Genomic DNA, 14,938 nt, shown 5'->3' on the forward strand with positions numbered 1-14,938 from the left:
CAATCTTAACAATAAGAGCAAATCTTTATTTAATGTCAAATAGAAAAAAAAAACGAACCGACTGGCCCATGAGCTATACAGATTAATAAATAGCTATCATGTTCACATGACACTGAAGACGGTCTGCTTCATTCATTACTTTATTAATTTACCATGGATGAAGTGTGACTGAGGCGTGGTAACAAGATGAGGAAGACACAACACTCCTGCCACCTACTGTTAGTTCAATCACTGTGCTCTTGACAAAAACTAAGAGAGAGAAAAAACACTTTCACACTGACATTAAACTCTGTCTGTTTTAACTGGACATCTAAAGTATGTCTCTTTTAAACTTGACTAATTTTTAGGTGAATATTTGGCTGTAGTGGGCCAAAATGAGAAGTGTCTCTTAGTGTTAATGTCACATTTGTTTGGGCTTAAAACTACTGAGTACATTTTTATGCTACTTGAGAGAGTTAGCATTTTTTAAATATTTTAAATAATCATATTTCTACCACAAAACTGACACCGAATGAAAAAAATGTATTTAAAATTAATGTTGCTTAAGAATTTAATTAACATCATCTTCATTCTGACAATGCTCTATACCTCTGTACCTTTGTTCAGCGTCAGAAAATGATGTGCACTAATGATATGATCCAACTGTTTCTTACAAGACATTAATAAAAAAAAAAGTATGGGTGAGGTGAGAAAATTACAGAGAAAAGATGCACTGACACTGCTCTTCATGGTGCACTGAGTAGCTCTGATAAAATGCAATGAGGAGCTCGATCACTAGCCGTGAACTAAGCATTAATACTCATGACATGACACAGTAAATGAGGGAATTATTAGTCACAAACTGTAGAAATTTTACTGGCACATTTAAGCCAAAGGAAGTTCCATTTCACTTAATAGGACGTAATGTTGAGTTAATGTCAAGATCTCACACTCAGCACCCAGATCCTTAGCACATTAAACACATTTGCAGCGTTGATTTTCACACTCTGGCTTATTATGTGGCAATATATAAAACATGATGATCACAAAGGAGCTTATTTGCATTCGATACTTTCAGCAGAGAACACTGGCAGAAACCTGTGAAAGAATAAAAATGCTCTTTACAGGCTGTGCAAGGTTCAAAACAGGTTTAAAATAGAAAAACAGGATATAAGCAGAAACAGAGAGACCGCGCTCTCTTACAGAGCTGACTATTTGACTCACATTGTTGTGGCTGACTGACCTCAATTACCATTGCTGGTTCATCATGGGTGTGACCATTTAGGTAGATTATATGAAAAGGATCACACATTCCTAAATGCCACAGACTAGCTGGCATTTGAAAAAAGTTTTATCTCCAGTTCTCCAAAAGTCGCAGGCTGCCAGTGGTCTCAGTGGCATCGCTAAGTTGACTGCCAGTGGTGAGTTATTCTACCATATCACAGGAAGCTTTTTCTGACTATGAAACAAAACAGTTCTGATACATATCTCAGGTTATTTTCTCTCACAGGAGAGCTTAAAGGCTAAATCTAAATAAAATCAGTGTTGTCTACATACTGTATGTTGGAGACAAGAAAGCAGTGATGATACATAAAGCAGACAGCAACCTGTTTTGACAACGGGGAGTCAAAGGGTATGTCTACAACATCCCTGGGATATCATGTAAAAGTTTTGTAGGTATATTAGTGTTCATTGTAGAATGCAGGTGAACGGCTTCAGTAAATCAGCTAAATGTAATTTTCACAATGCCAATCAGCACCCCTGCTATATTTAGTATGACTTGGAGAGAACAACCCATCACCTTATTAAAGCTGTCCTTTATTCAAAGGAGGAAGACTGCTTTAACACCAATAAACAACACACAGGAACACCAGCATTCTCTGCATCATAATGTTAACCTTTAGTTGTTACAAGACTACAATTTAACTATTGTAACAGAGCGTAAAGACATGACAAACAAATTCAGTCCAGTAGTCTGTTTTGATAATTTGTGCTTTTTACAAAAATATAAATTCAAACAGAATTTAAGTCGCATTAGTCTTTAAGGAATAAACAAAAGCAGTTACTGTAGAGGTTACCAATTGTGAAGCCAAACAGACATTAATGAATAACTAAATTCTGTGGTGTGTGCGAACTGGACAGCTGCATTTCCTGCATTTGGAGGTTGTGCATTATAGGCACAAACCATACTATATTTACTTTTTTTTTTTTAAAGCTTACCTTTTATTGTAGATTTAGGCCCCCACAGTTGCATGAGATCAGCCCTGTCAATAATATGCATACATATCAGATGACAATGTGTCACATAAATCCAATAGTGTTACTCAAACACATATCCAAATATACATAACCCTATTTGGAAAAAAGCAGAATTTAAAATGGACTTTGGAACAAATTGGGAACAAAAACACAATTAAATGGCTTTTTAATTGTGGCTCAAACACACGTGACATATATTCTACTGATCATGTTATCAGACTAAGTCAACAACCAAGCAATGTTTGTAGGTTTCACGTGTGTGTCCACTAATTATGTTATCACTTGCTCAGTCAAACGCACTTCCTCTAGGAAATTAGATGTAGTCTATGATAGAAGAAAATGGTTAATAATTACTGGTCATTTTTGTTACATTATTGCACTTTTAATTAGGAGACGCATTATTTAAAGTTGCAGTGGAAAGTCAATGCAATTACATTTGCTGTTTAATTTGCAGAATAAACTTTAGCCACCTTTAAGGCAGCAATTAATGTCATAAATTATTAGTTTAAGTGATTATTTTATGGTTGGCTGTTTAGATAATGACACTATCCCAGTCACAATAAGTACATCACAGTTTACAAGCTTTACTTCATCTGGATCACAAGTGGAAACAGGATGGCTGCTGTTTGCACTGTGAACATTTAAAGCTGCACTCAGTAATGTGAAAGTAATGACTCAGGGACTGTGATGCAATCTGGAAGGTTAAGACATCACAACTCTGTAGTGATTTTGCACTGATGAGCCAATTGTGCTGGTTTTCAAATCAAATGAGTAACAGGAAATTGTTACTAAAAAAAGATCCTATAAATTCAATGAGGACTACCTGTCCACAAACCAAATATCAGCCAAAGTTAGTACATAACTGATAATGTAAGCAGAGCAATTGGGGTCTAGAAATAAGCCAGGATTTGGTGAAAGAGGAAGCAGAGAACACACGCCAGTGAATATTGAAAATCAATCTTATTCCAAAGAAATAATTAACCTGCACAAATCTTCTAAGGCAGGACACTGAAAATGATTATTAACATTCAGTACTGCCATACACTATATCAGCCAAAGTAGTGAGCCACCTACATATTACACCTACTAAAGGAGCTTTTCTGAGAGCCCTTTCTAAAATTTTACCCTACAACACAAGCCTTTCTGCAAGATTTTGAAGTGTGTTCGTGGGAATGTCTTCCTATCTAAGGAGAGCTTTTGTGAGGTCACACACTGATGTTGGACAAGAACACCTGACTTGCAATTTCCCTTCTAGTTTATCACAAAAGCGTTCAGGGTTTGAGGTTGGGGCTCTGAGCGGGCCAGTCACATTCTCCCACACCAAACTCATCCAACCTGATGCTGGGCCTAAGGGGCCCGTGTCAAACACTAGAAATACAACCTCAAAGTAATATTGAATTCAATAATTAAGAAATGTGGGTGTGTGGATGTGTGTGTGCAACATAAGGAAGTGGTTTAAAAAATGAACTGAAGAAGCTTCTCAGATGAGAGGTGAAACGTCTTCAAGCAACTTAAAGAAGTCCAGGCGCTTTTCTTTCCAAGCTCCTTAGACAACGATGAACTGGATCACTGAGAACCTTCACAGACATGGTTTATAAAGTGTGATGTGTTCTGATTATTGTTTTTTTTCTCCCACAGAAGATGTTTAAAATTCCTTTGGTTAACGCAAGGTGAAATCTGTCAAAATGTGGGCTGTTTGTGAAAAAGCACCAAAGCTCTGCCACACAGTTAACCAACACCCATTCCCCCCAAAAGTTAGCCTTACTTTAGAATTTTCTATTTGGACAAAGTGTGCAAATATATTTATATATTTCCTAGACTTTTATTTTTTTTAACTAATTTAAAATAATATATATCTATGTATATATTTGTTATGTATAAATTTCACTTTGAATTAAAAAAGAGATTGAAAAATGGATGTGTCCTTTTTTGTCCTTTTTTCAATATAGTGTCCATGTTCATTATTTTCATTTTCAGGACATATCTTAAATTCTACAGTAAACTCCAACAGAAAACACAGCAGCCAGCTGCACGCTTGCAGACAGTGTGGTGTCCTTTTTTGGAAACCCCCCTCTGCTCGCGTCTCGTATCCTGAACTGACACCTCAACACAGCACTGTTGTGCGGGCGGGACTTCCGGTGGAGCGCACCCGGAAGTTTCGGATGCAAGTTTTACTGCCCGACCGTTCATCCATATGGTCGTCACTGTAAACGTTTTAATGTGATTTAGGACTTTTTCTACACCCTAGTTTTGCAAAGATGTTATCGTTAGACTTTCTCGACGATGTTCGTCGCATGAATAAGCGGCAGGTAGGTACCAGACCGTTAGTTCACGGCCACCTCTTTGTATGGCAAGTGAGCTCATAGCTAATGATGACTAGCCGCCGACCCCGTTTTTACCGTTGCAACCTCTCTGCGCCATCAAAAGTGTTTTGTTTCATGCGCATTTATATTTTAAAGCTCGTCCCCTCTAATGCATTACGAAGAGCCTATTTTAACCACGTGTAAAAAATAAAATAAAAATAGGTGACTTTGGTGTAGCTAGCTGGTTTCCTGGTTTAACATTACTGTCATAGCACCGCTAGCAAAAGTCAAATGCCGAATGTGCTAAAAATCAATCACCACTGAATTCACAAACGCACAACAATGTTGCCGTGTTCAGTAAGTTGGGCTAGTTTATACTTGTTAAGCATGCAGACTTGTATTTTGAAATAACTCGTTTTTTTCCCTCGTTTTGTTTGCAGCTCTACTATCAGGTGCTGAATTTTGGTATGATTGTTTCCTCTGCGCTGATGATCTGGAAGGGACTCATGGTTGTCACTGGCAGTGAGAGTCCTATTGTTGTTGTTCTCAGGTGAGTTCGGTGTTTTTGTTGTTACTTTAAATCTTGTCCCTTTTTAATATCTGCTGATAATTTATGTTTGTGTAAACTGGAGGAAATTCCTCTGTGTAGTAAAGAACCATGTTCCATATGGTGGTGATTGGACTTTCTTGCAGATAAAAAAACAATGATATTCTCCAAGGATATTAAGCTTTATACCTTAGAAGTGGGTAACGTTATGATTTTTGAAGTACATATTAGGAGAGTTGTACACATCCTTCAAAAGGCACATTTCTTCTTTACATTTTAATGCGTTTGAGCTCACATGGTTGTCCAAGAATGTGCAGCAGAGTGAGTTCAGATGCACCATGTGTCATTCCCCCCCTCACTCTCTCCATGCTTTACTGTACACTCAACACTGCCTTATCCTATTAAGATGCAAAGCTCAGTTTTCCTGTATACTTTTATTAGCTCTTTCTTATATGGCGTTTTGTATAGTTTTGGGGGTTAACAACATACTCTTTATGAATTAAATGAACTGTTTCATTGTTGTGAAGCTGTGTAAAATGTTAATTTCAAACAGGATGTGATGATTTGCAAATCATGTAAAGCGTATATTTAAGTGAAAATCAAGATGCTGAAAGTTAGAATTTTAACTGTTTACTTAAATCTGATAGCAGCAACAGGTTTCAAAAGACTGAGCGAGGGGCATGTTTACCACTTTATGTACGCCATTATTTGCCAAAGCTGGTAATGACTGTGATTCAGATTACTTTATGACCCTGTGTAAGTAAGATTCATATTGGCATAGGTAAACTTGTTTTATAACCCAATTAAAAATTTCTTAGCTAGTGTCTTGATTTATTTTTAACCTTATATAAGCTATGCAGCATAAAACTGTCATTTTTAAAGTAGGCATTAATGCTTATTCCAAACTTAAAAAAATTAAATGTTGCCAGCTTTACTAATGTGGGCATCTTTTGTATTTCAGTGGAAGTATGGAGCCAGCTTTCCACAGAGGAGACCTCTTGTTTCTGACCAACCGGGTAGAGGATCCAATCAGAGTTGGAGAGATTGTTGTCTTCAGGATAGAAGGCAGAGAGATCCCAATAGTACACAGAGTACTAAAGATTCATGAAAAGTATGAATGTGTATTTTATGAGTGTTGTTTTGTTAGGTTGGATTTTTCATTCCCATTCCCATCTGTTAAACCGGAATTTTATTATATTTTGACTGATGTGGTGAAAAGGATGAGGCACTCAAGAGCAGCAGAAAGTTAAGCTATTAATGTAGCATGTTGTGATCTAACACCTTGCTGCACTTTGTTGGAGTTCCTTTGATTTGTCACCAGTTTTGTATTTAATGTTCTAAGAAGCCTCTGTTATATTACACACATGAATCCTCATCCTTACACAGTATTGAAATGGGTATTTAGTGACGCTGTGGTCTGAAAATCATGCTGATACTTTGTTCACAGGGAAAATGGAGACATTAAGTTCTTGACCAAAGGGGACAACAACGCAGTTGATGACAGAGGGCTGTACAAGCAGGGTCAACACTGGCTGGAGAAAAAAGATGTGGTGGGACGAGCTAGGGGGTAAGTATTTTGGTTGGGAAAAAATGCATAGGAGGACAGATGTCCTAAAACATATTTGATACAGATAACTCCAATAAAATGTATCCCAAAAGGTTGATTCGGTTCATCTGGACGTAGCGTTTTCAGTGGGAGAAACTTTTCGTCACTCATCCAAGTGACTTTTTCAGCCTCAGTTGACTGCAGGTTCCCCAACTTTAGAAACAATACATTGCACAATGACTTTTCATTTCACATTTCTCCCACTGAAAACGCTATGTCGACTGATGCTCTAGTCTTGTCACAGGTGAGAGCAGGTTCAAAATAAACATGTGTAGATGTGAAAGAGTCCAGAGTTGTGGTGATGTTATACTCTCTGCAACATCATCTAGCATGACCAGTTCTGGAGGCTCAGCGATAGCCTGGGAAGCCATATTCTTAGAGAATTCGATTGAAGTTACATAATGCTTGCGACTGTAGTTGAAGACACAGTAAACCTTCTTGTAAGGTTTTTGCTCCTGCATGGTATGTATATGGATGTGCTAAGAGATGGTTTACCTGTACAGCCTAAAGGAGCTGCGTGTACCATCTTATGCTACCAGTAGTGAGAAGGACACAAGCAAAAAATCAGAACTAGAAAGAAATCAGCCTCGATGGATAAGGCATTAAGATATACTCTTCGCAGTGGTTGCTTTGCTTGCTGCTGCGATATTGTCACACAGTTGCTTTTATTTATGCCTGCCATTAAGGCACGGGAAGCTGTTGCAGTATTACCCTGAATGATAGGTGTTGCCCCTCAGACAATAGCGCCACATAAGCGCTGATATAGAAAGAGAGGAAGTCAAAACTGGAAGGAAACACTTGCACAGCATTTTATCAACAAAATCAACATCTCCCTCTGTATATCTGTGCATCTCTGAGCTTCTGTAGTGGAATATCAATTAAAGTAGCAGTGGAAATCAACACTGTGATAGACTTGTTGTCTAAATCCTGATGCAGCGGCTATGGCACAATGTGCCAGGTTACAAAATCGAGGTGCATGTTTGGCAAAAGTGCCACAGGCATTGTGATGTGAGATCAAAATCGGCATGAGACTACCCATGATGGGGGTGCACGGCGAGCATAAAAACACCATAAGGAGAAAGCAATGTACTGTGGCCATAACCTTTAAATGTTTTTGTGGCCTGCTTTGTTATTGGCTCTCGAGTGCAACGGTTGTCACTTTCATTTGGATCAAAGCAGGATAAATGAATTCACAAGGGTTTATGCTTCATATGACATCAGTATCGTTTGCTTTTCACCAACTTTGTGTTATATTGCGATGATTGGGTGTTCCACACTTAGACTGTGTATTTATAAATATATGTAACTAATATAACAGCCACTATTGGTTGGTGACGTCCCATTGTGAAGCTACATTTTTTCTGCTTATCCTGGAATATTGAAAAACTTCTTGCTGGACATGGAAACGAATGAAAAGTTTTATGTGTTTCTCTGTTTGTGAACCAGGTTAAAGCCAAGATCCAAAAGGAAACTGTTGTGTGACAGCTAATTAACACATTTCCTTATCCAAATCTAGCCAGAAGAACAATATGCATAGTTTACACACACATACTACATAGCGAGCGGTCCAGAACAGTACAAGCAGGAAAACAGTCCATGTAGGTTTAAGAAACAAATGCATCTAAGGAAGCTTTAATGTTAGGTTGGTCTTGATACTGAATAACAGGCCACTCGCTTGAATATAGAAGTTTATTCTGTTGACTTTGAAGCGTATGCACTTAATAGCTACAACAAATAAATGTAAGTGCTTAAAACAGCATTTTAAATCCAGTGTAACATTCATACTTGCTCATTCTAAAATTCATTGAAGGAAGTTTTAGACGTTTTGTTTATGTGGATTACATTGTGTTACAGTATGTGTCAATAACATTTAACAGCATTTTCTTTTTAATCATTTCCAGGTTTGTGCCATACATCGGAATTGTCACCATCCTCATGAATGATTACCCCAAGTTTAAAGTATGTTGGCTGCAAACAATCTCTGGTTTTTAGGCTTAAAAATGTAGAATGTGTTCTGATTTCTTCTTCCTCTGCTATAATTCTGCAGTACGCTGTGCTCTTCATGCTGGGTCTATTTGTGTTGGTCCATCGGGAGTGAGGTGCCCAAGCTTCAGCACTTGAGAAGGATAAACTACGTCCAGGAAACCTCAGTCATGCCTTTCAGAACAGAATTAAGTTAGACTTTGTCAAACCCAACTGGCTTTTTGTACCATTTGTTTGAACATTTTGTAGAAATGTGGATAGGGTGTTTACATTTGAAATATCCAAGCTTTAAAAATATTTTTGTGAGGGAATTAGGCTAAAACTAGCATGTAGTCGCTCTTTATTTGTAATCTTTGGAAAGTGAAACGGCGTTCTTAATGACTAATTCAGTCGTTTCTTTCCTGTTAAATTCATTGTCTTATGTGACCAATATGTGAAGTATTTTATGACAACTGAGAATGAATGAAAATTAAATATGAAATCTGGTTACCATCCACTATGAATTATTTTACTCTGTGTCTCTGTGATTTCTTTTTTCCTCTGCCTGTTGAGATCAATGTCAAACATCTTATACCGTCTCGTAAAAAAGAAATTATACAGTTTATTTGCTATTTGTTTGGAGTTCTTCAAATATTTGAAAAATGAGTTTTTGTATTTCTGTTGCTGGTTGTCATTAAACTTTTCAAGCATTGTTAGTAATGCTATAGAATTCATGTATTTCTTCATGTGGAATTGGTAAAGAAAGTTAAGAGTTTTGATGGTAAATAATTAGTTCTTTCTGGTTTTGGGGTTTGTTTGTGTGTCCCCCACCCCCCATAAATTCACCATCTGATTCTTGTGTGTGTGTGAGAGAGAGAAACTGGAGCTGTGCCAGAGATAATTTGCTGCTTGCACATTTTGTTGCAAATTAAATAGTGTAATGGCTTGTTTGGTAAATTTCTATTTAAAGGTCAGTGGAGTGGGGTCCAGTGTTTTATTTCTATGGGCTGAGCTTTAATGACTGCAGAAATGGTTGTTGATGACATCAGCACACTTGCAATCAAATCTTGGATATCCAGCTTTAATATGTAATCATATAGTGGGAGGCGTAAACTATAATTTTACTATGGATCCACTTGAAATTGTGTTAAGGCACCTGAACTCGGATTGAAATTGATTGCATTTGCAGTTTTCCTTTGACCTGAGAGACGACCTTGTTAGGTGTGGATTGCCACTTCCATTTGAAGCCATGTATATTTATAAACCAATATTTCATAAATATGATGCAGTCTTGACTTCAGACACTAAACTTTCATATGAGTTATGAAGTGTTAAAGAAGTATTTTCTCAAACCCTGATTTTTGAACCAAGCTTTGTTAATTAATTTTGGTTTGGCCTTCAATGAACAAAGCAAATCCAAGTAACCCCAAGCATTAGTCAATCCATGAAGTTAATTGTAGACTTTCGTGTCTAAATCTATTATTTTGACCCTTAGATGCTGATGTCCACATATCGTAAGGCAGCCGTGGCTGTCTCTTACCATTTAATCTGTGAACATAGGTTTGTCTTGATGGTGAGGTGGTTTCCTAATTAAACTGACATTCAGCTGTGCACAATTTATGAAATCACAAGATTGTGTGCTAATGTGAAAGGTTATAAAAGAGCAAGATTTAAAACTGCAGCTCTTTCACTATACTTGTAACTTTAGCACCCTGAAGTGACAGAGAGGCCATCTGTCTTTTCAGCTCTAAATTAGCAGTGAGAATCAGCAGGTTCTCTTGTCCACGGAGAACTGACGGTGATCACAGTGGCATGTTGCAACTGGCCAAATGTCATGTTGCTCATTGTAAGGGGCTAGGCATGACCATGGGAGAGAGAAGGGGTGTAGGGACCTTAGCAGGAAATGATTATATGTGTGATTATATGTGCTGGAGAGGAAAGCATTAGCTACCCCCTGTGTAATTTTGTGGCTCTAACCAGCAATTTGCACCAACAGTGCACAACATTTAAAAAATCATTAGTTTTTGCTCACCTATGACACTTTTATACTAATAGTTAAAATATAGTCTACTGCGATGCTATATAGAATCATACAGATTAAAAATAAACTGAAAGGTCATGATGACGCATTTGATTGAATTCTCTTAAAAGAAATGCCATATGCATCCACGCATATACCTTTTCCATTTTCCGGAACTTCTGAAAACAATTCCAAATACAGAATTTCATTTCAGTTAATAAACACACATATGTGTACCGGTATGTTGCTGTTCATAGCTTGGTCAGAGGAGTGTTTTTCAGCAAAGGTTCCTGTCTGCTCTGAGTAAGAATAACCGCGTGGCGCGTGAAATACGCACAGCCCGACGCGCAGACCAACAAAACCTTGAGAATGACTCAACTGTCTTCATTTCAATTTATGCAGCAAGCTGACTGAAAAATATACGCATCATACAAAGAGCCCACCCCGGTCGGGAGAGCCTATAAAAGCTGGATACATCGGAGCAATCTACAACCAACAGGAGACACTTGGAAATTTGCGCGCTGGAGGACACTTCACTAGTTGACACGCTGAAATGAGAGGGTTTACACTGAATAATGTCTGCCAGTGTGGCTTGTTTACATATCTCGTTTTATTTTCTTTCACCGCTGCAGTGAGTTTCGACCTGACTGAGCTCAGAAATAAAGTTGCAAAAATCAAAGTGAATCCAAGAGGCAATCTTTGGGCTACAGGTAAGAATATCTGAAGTTACACTGTAGACACATGGGTCGTATTTATGTTGGGTTCCATCTCATCGTTGTATGTATTTTAATAGATAGCATGTTTCCTTCTTTTTCTTTTCTTTTAAAAAAAAACATTTTTATTGTGTTATGTTTTTTTGAAAAGTTATTATGTCTTATGTCTTCCAATTTTCGCTTAGTTTAAGCAATAATTAATGGGTGTTTCTTCGATTTGGAAGGACATTTCATGGGCAAGAAGAGTGTCGTGGATACTCCTATGCTGCCTTCAAATGAGGACCAAGGTGCCGATGCGCTGGAAGTCACCCTTCCTGCAGAGCAGAGTGCGCTCGGGGAGCTTTTCCAAGAGTTTCTGCGGGTGGCGCTGCAAGCGCAGATGGATACACAAGAAAATCGTTCGAAAAATCAGGCGAGAAAACTTTCCTACGTTTTTGATATAAGATGTCAAAAGGCTATTTCTGCGTTATAATATACTAACTCGCAATGTCATGCTCTCTCTTTCAGGAGGCGGACTTGTTGATGAAGATTTTAGAAAACTACATCCGAACCAGAAAGTGATGTAAAGGATACAAACCTGGCACGCATTAACATGGATCGAAGGTCACCTGGGCTTATGAGTTAAAATAAATAAGAATCGTGTACAGTCTCATGCTCATCATGATTGTAATTTACTGTAACTGGCTTGCTCATTTGCAATACATCTTTTTTTCCAGTTATTTTGATGGATCTATTTTACATGTTCCTGTCATTTGTTTAGTTATTTGTATTAAATAAAATAATGATTTGCACTGCTTTGACTTTGATGTGTGATAAATTATAGATGATTTGTTCTTTTTGATTGCAAAAGCCCCTCCCAAACAATGCATTAGTGAACCTAAACACTGATTTTATTAAATATACACCGCTGGTGTCCACTTGCACAAGAATGAGCAACACAGAAAAGATGCAGATTGATAATGCTATAATGGGCACCCTTCATTGAGATGAATTTAATTCATACTTTGATAACACTTGTGGCCTAAAACACAGTATTACAGATATGGATAAAGGTCTTATTTATACGCCTTTCATTAACATTTGCGTCAACCTTTTTTTTCCTTACAAAAATAACACTTATATAAATATAAATGTAGGAAGCTTACATAAATCACACTTCTTAGTTTCCTGAATATTTTGACATGAAATCAATATAATCTTTGTACTTTTTTTGTCCTTTGCATAAAGGGATGATCTGTTCTCTCGATCAATATTGGTGGAGCGCAGTGAGATGGCCCATGCAACTTCTTTGCCTTGAGCTATTCTGTTGTATTTGAAATGGATAGGCTATTTCAATATCTCTCCCACAATGCCCTGTCTGCTTTGTGTCATTTCAAGGTGTGGATTGTGCATCAAATCCAACGTGGTGAGAGGTGTGAGTAGAGGAAGTCTTTATAAGCTCTAATACACCTTTCCGGCAATGTTTTTGAGAGAGTCAAGAACTGTTATCTCGACATATCAGTACGATATGAACCCTGTTACCTATGATACACCATTTGTTCAAAACTTTTAAAACCATAGTCATGCAAAAACACAACATAAAAAACATAATTCTGTATCCATGATAGTTATTGCCAGTTTCTGCTGAATATGTACATTTGAAGATGGGTAAGAACCAGATATTTTAACTATTTTGAGCCCTGTGCAAAGTGGGAAGCTTTCTTGAAAAAGAAAAATCCATAATTTTCTTTTGTTGGGCACTTGGCTCACTGAGTTTGTTACACGAAAAAAGAACTAGTGCCAAACTCAGATAAACATGTAATTCATGAAAATGCCTACAACCTAATGATTCTCTGTCTCAATGGCTGCTTCGTGTCTAGTGCTGATCAGAAAATCATAATCCTCAAAACTTTTGCTCACGCTCTCAAAACCCACTTTTCATGACACCAAATCAACACTGAATTATTTTGCAGTTAATCAATTCTCTTTCTCTTCATTAAAAAAAAGAGTAACGAGTGTTTAGCCAAACACAAGGAAATCGAAGTGATTTTGAATATAGCGTGATTGTTGATGCTGGACAGGGTGGTCTGAGTATTTCAGAAACTGCTGAAATGCTATTCCAATAAACAGATGAATGAATAATTAATTCTAATACATTTTCATTTACAATCAACTCCAGGGAAGGGTCACTATAGATAAAAAGGAGTTGAAAATGATTTACTTTACTTCTGGATAGAGCTCCTTTTTTGCTAAAGTTACATGTGGAGATGTGTCAGCTTCTTAGTAGTGTGGGAGTCCCACTGACATGCACAATTCAACCACAAATCACAGTACTGCAAATAACAAAGTGTTGTTACCTGGCTACAATTGTAACTGTGCCATATTCTATTGAGTGGTAAATTCTAGACTGCTGTAGGCTGTTAACATTTTGTCTATTTTTGTTAGAAACTGGGTTATCAAAGTTGACCCTTAAGTTTGTAACTTCCGATTTTTGTATTTCACATTAGAATCTGGAGCACACACATTTATAATTAAGTCTTTGTCCAGTAAATAACAGCCTTTAGATCCTGGAATGTTCAGGTGCAGGATGCTGTGTCCAACTAGGTTAGTAGGCTAGAAAATTGGCCACAATTTTTACAGGAAAATAAGCCTGCACAATAATTTAAAGGAGAATGAAAAGCACTAAAACATGCTTTTAAAAATGACAAAAGGAAAATCGATTAAAAAAAACCCATTCTCGTTCCTTTTTCTTTTCTTTTCATTTTTATTTTGTTTAAAAGTGCGAACATGTGTCCTGGAACTTTGCAGTCATCACATAGATATGAAAAATGTACAAGCATTTGATTTTTATGAGAATTTTGGTATTTTTCTTATTTATTTTATTTATTTATTTATTTTAAATGTGAGGCAAGTGACTGTTGCAGTTTGATGTAGTGGTAAAAGGTGATGTTTTAATAAAATCTGAGCATGTGCTTACTTACTACTAGGAAAGTGAGAAACACTGTTCCTCTATTCTCTGTTTACTTTGCACTTGTTCCATTGCTCATTTAACTGAGGAAAGAATGCTGACTTATCTGATTATAGATGGGATAGAACTAGAGAGTGATAGAGAAGGATCTCTGAGCCAACGTGTCAGAAAAAGCTTGTGTCAGAAAGATACAGAGATGTATCAGTAGGAGTAGGCCAGAACTTTCTTGGAGATAATGTGAACTGTGTCACAAGTTTATGGCATCAAATGGAAAACACACTGTCAGGAACAGGTCAAGTTGAGCATTTTTGAGACGTGCAGAGGAGGTATGGCAAAGAGTGTTGAAAATGCAGCTGCCAGGCAGGAAGACAAGAGGAAGAACACAGAAAAGGTGTATGGATGTAGCAAACAAGGACATCAAGAGCATTGGTGTGACAGAAGAGGATGCTAGGGATATGGATATGTTGACAGATCTGCTGTGGCGATGCTAAAGGGACCAACTGAAACAAGAAGAAGAACAAGAGTGGTCCATCACTTGTTATTTTTGTTGATTATTTTATATTTATGAGTTCTGACCTTATCTCTTTTTCTTTCATATAGAA

At 37.3% G+C, this 14,938-nt stretch overlaps 2 protein-coding genes across 2 annotated transcripts; both read left to right on the top strand.

The window, feature by feature from the left end:
- The first annotated feature begins 4,361 nt into the window (after positions 1-4,361).
- sec11a (SEC11 homolog A, signal peptidase complex subunit) lies at positions 4,362-9,188 on the top strand. Its single transcript, XM_040011668.1, has 6 exons — positions 4,362-4,547; positions 4,982-5,091; positions 6,050-6,199; positions 6,536-6,655; positions 8,596-8,653; positions 8,742-9,188. The coding sequence occupies exons 1-6, from the start codon at positions 4,497-4,499 to the stop codon at positions 8,790-8,792; spliced, it is 540 nt and encodes a 179-aa protein (XP_039867602.1). The 5' UTR covers positions 4,362-4,496; the 3' UTR covers positions 8,793-9,188.
- A 1,709-nt stretch (positions 9,189-10,897) lies between these two features.
- Positions 10,898-12,298, top strand: nmbb (neuromedin Bb). Its single transcript, XM_040012040.1, has 3 exons — positions 10,898-11,386; positions 11,614-11,801; positions 11,897-12,298. The coding sequence occupies exons 1-3, from the start codon at positions 11,230-11,232 to the stop codon at positions 11,948-11,950; spliced, it is 399 nt and encodes a 132-aa protein (XP_039867974.1). The 5' UTR covers positions 10,898-11,229; the 3' UTR covers positions 11,951-12,298.
- Positions 12,299-14,938: the final 2,640 nt, after the last annotated feature.

The sequence above is a fragment of the Simochromis diagramma genome, unplaced genomic scaffold (assembly GCF_900408965.1).
Source record: "Simochromis diagramma unplaced genomic scaffold, fSimDia1.1 OVJJ01000603.1, whole genome shotgun sequence".
Lineage (NCBI taxonomy): Eukaryota > Metazoa > Chordata > Actinopteri > Cichliformes > Cichlidae > Simochromis > Simochromis diagramma.

Coding starts and splice junctions, on each gene's coding strand:
- sec11a (XM_040011668.1), top strand. CDS start 4,497: ATGTTATCGTTAGACTTTCTCGACGATGTTCGTCGCATGAATAAGCGG. Junction 5,092..6,049: donor CCTATTGTTGTTGTTCTCAG/GTGAGTTCGGTG, acceptor TTTGTATTTCAG/TGGAAGTATGGAGCCAGCTT. Junction 6,656..8,595: donor GTGGTGGGACGAGCTAGGGG/GTAAGTATTTTG, acceptor AATCATTTCCAG/GTTTGTGCCATACATCGGAA.
- nmbb (XM_040012040.1), top strand. CDS start 11,230: ATGAGAGGGTTTACACTGAATAATGTCTGCCAGTGTGGCTTGTTTACA. Junction 11,387..11,613: donor AGGCAATCTTTGGGCTACAG/GTAAGAATATCT, acceptor TCGATTTGGAAG/GACATTTCATGGGCAAGAAG. Junction 11,802..11,896: donor AAAATCGTTCGAAAAATCAG/GCGAGAAAACTT, acceptor TCTCTCTTTCAG/GAGGCGGACTTGTTGATGAA.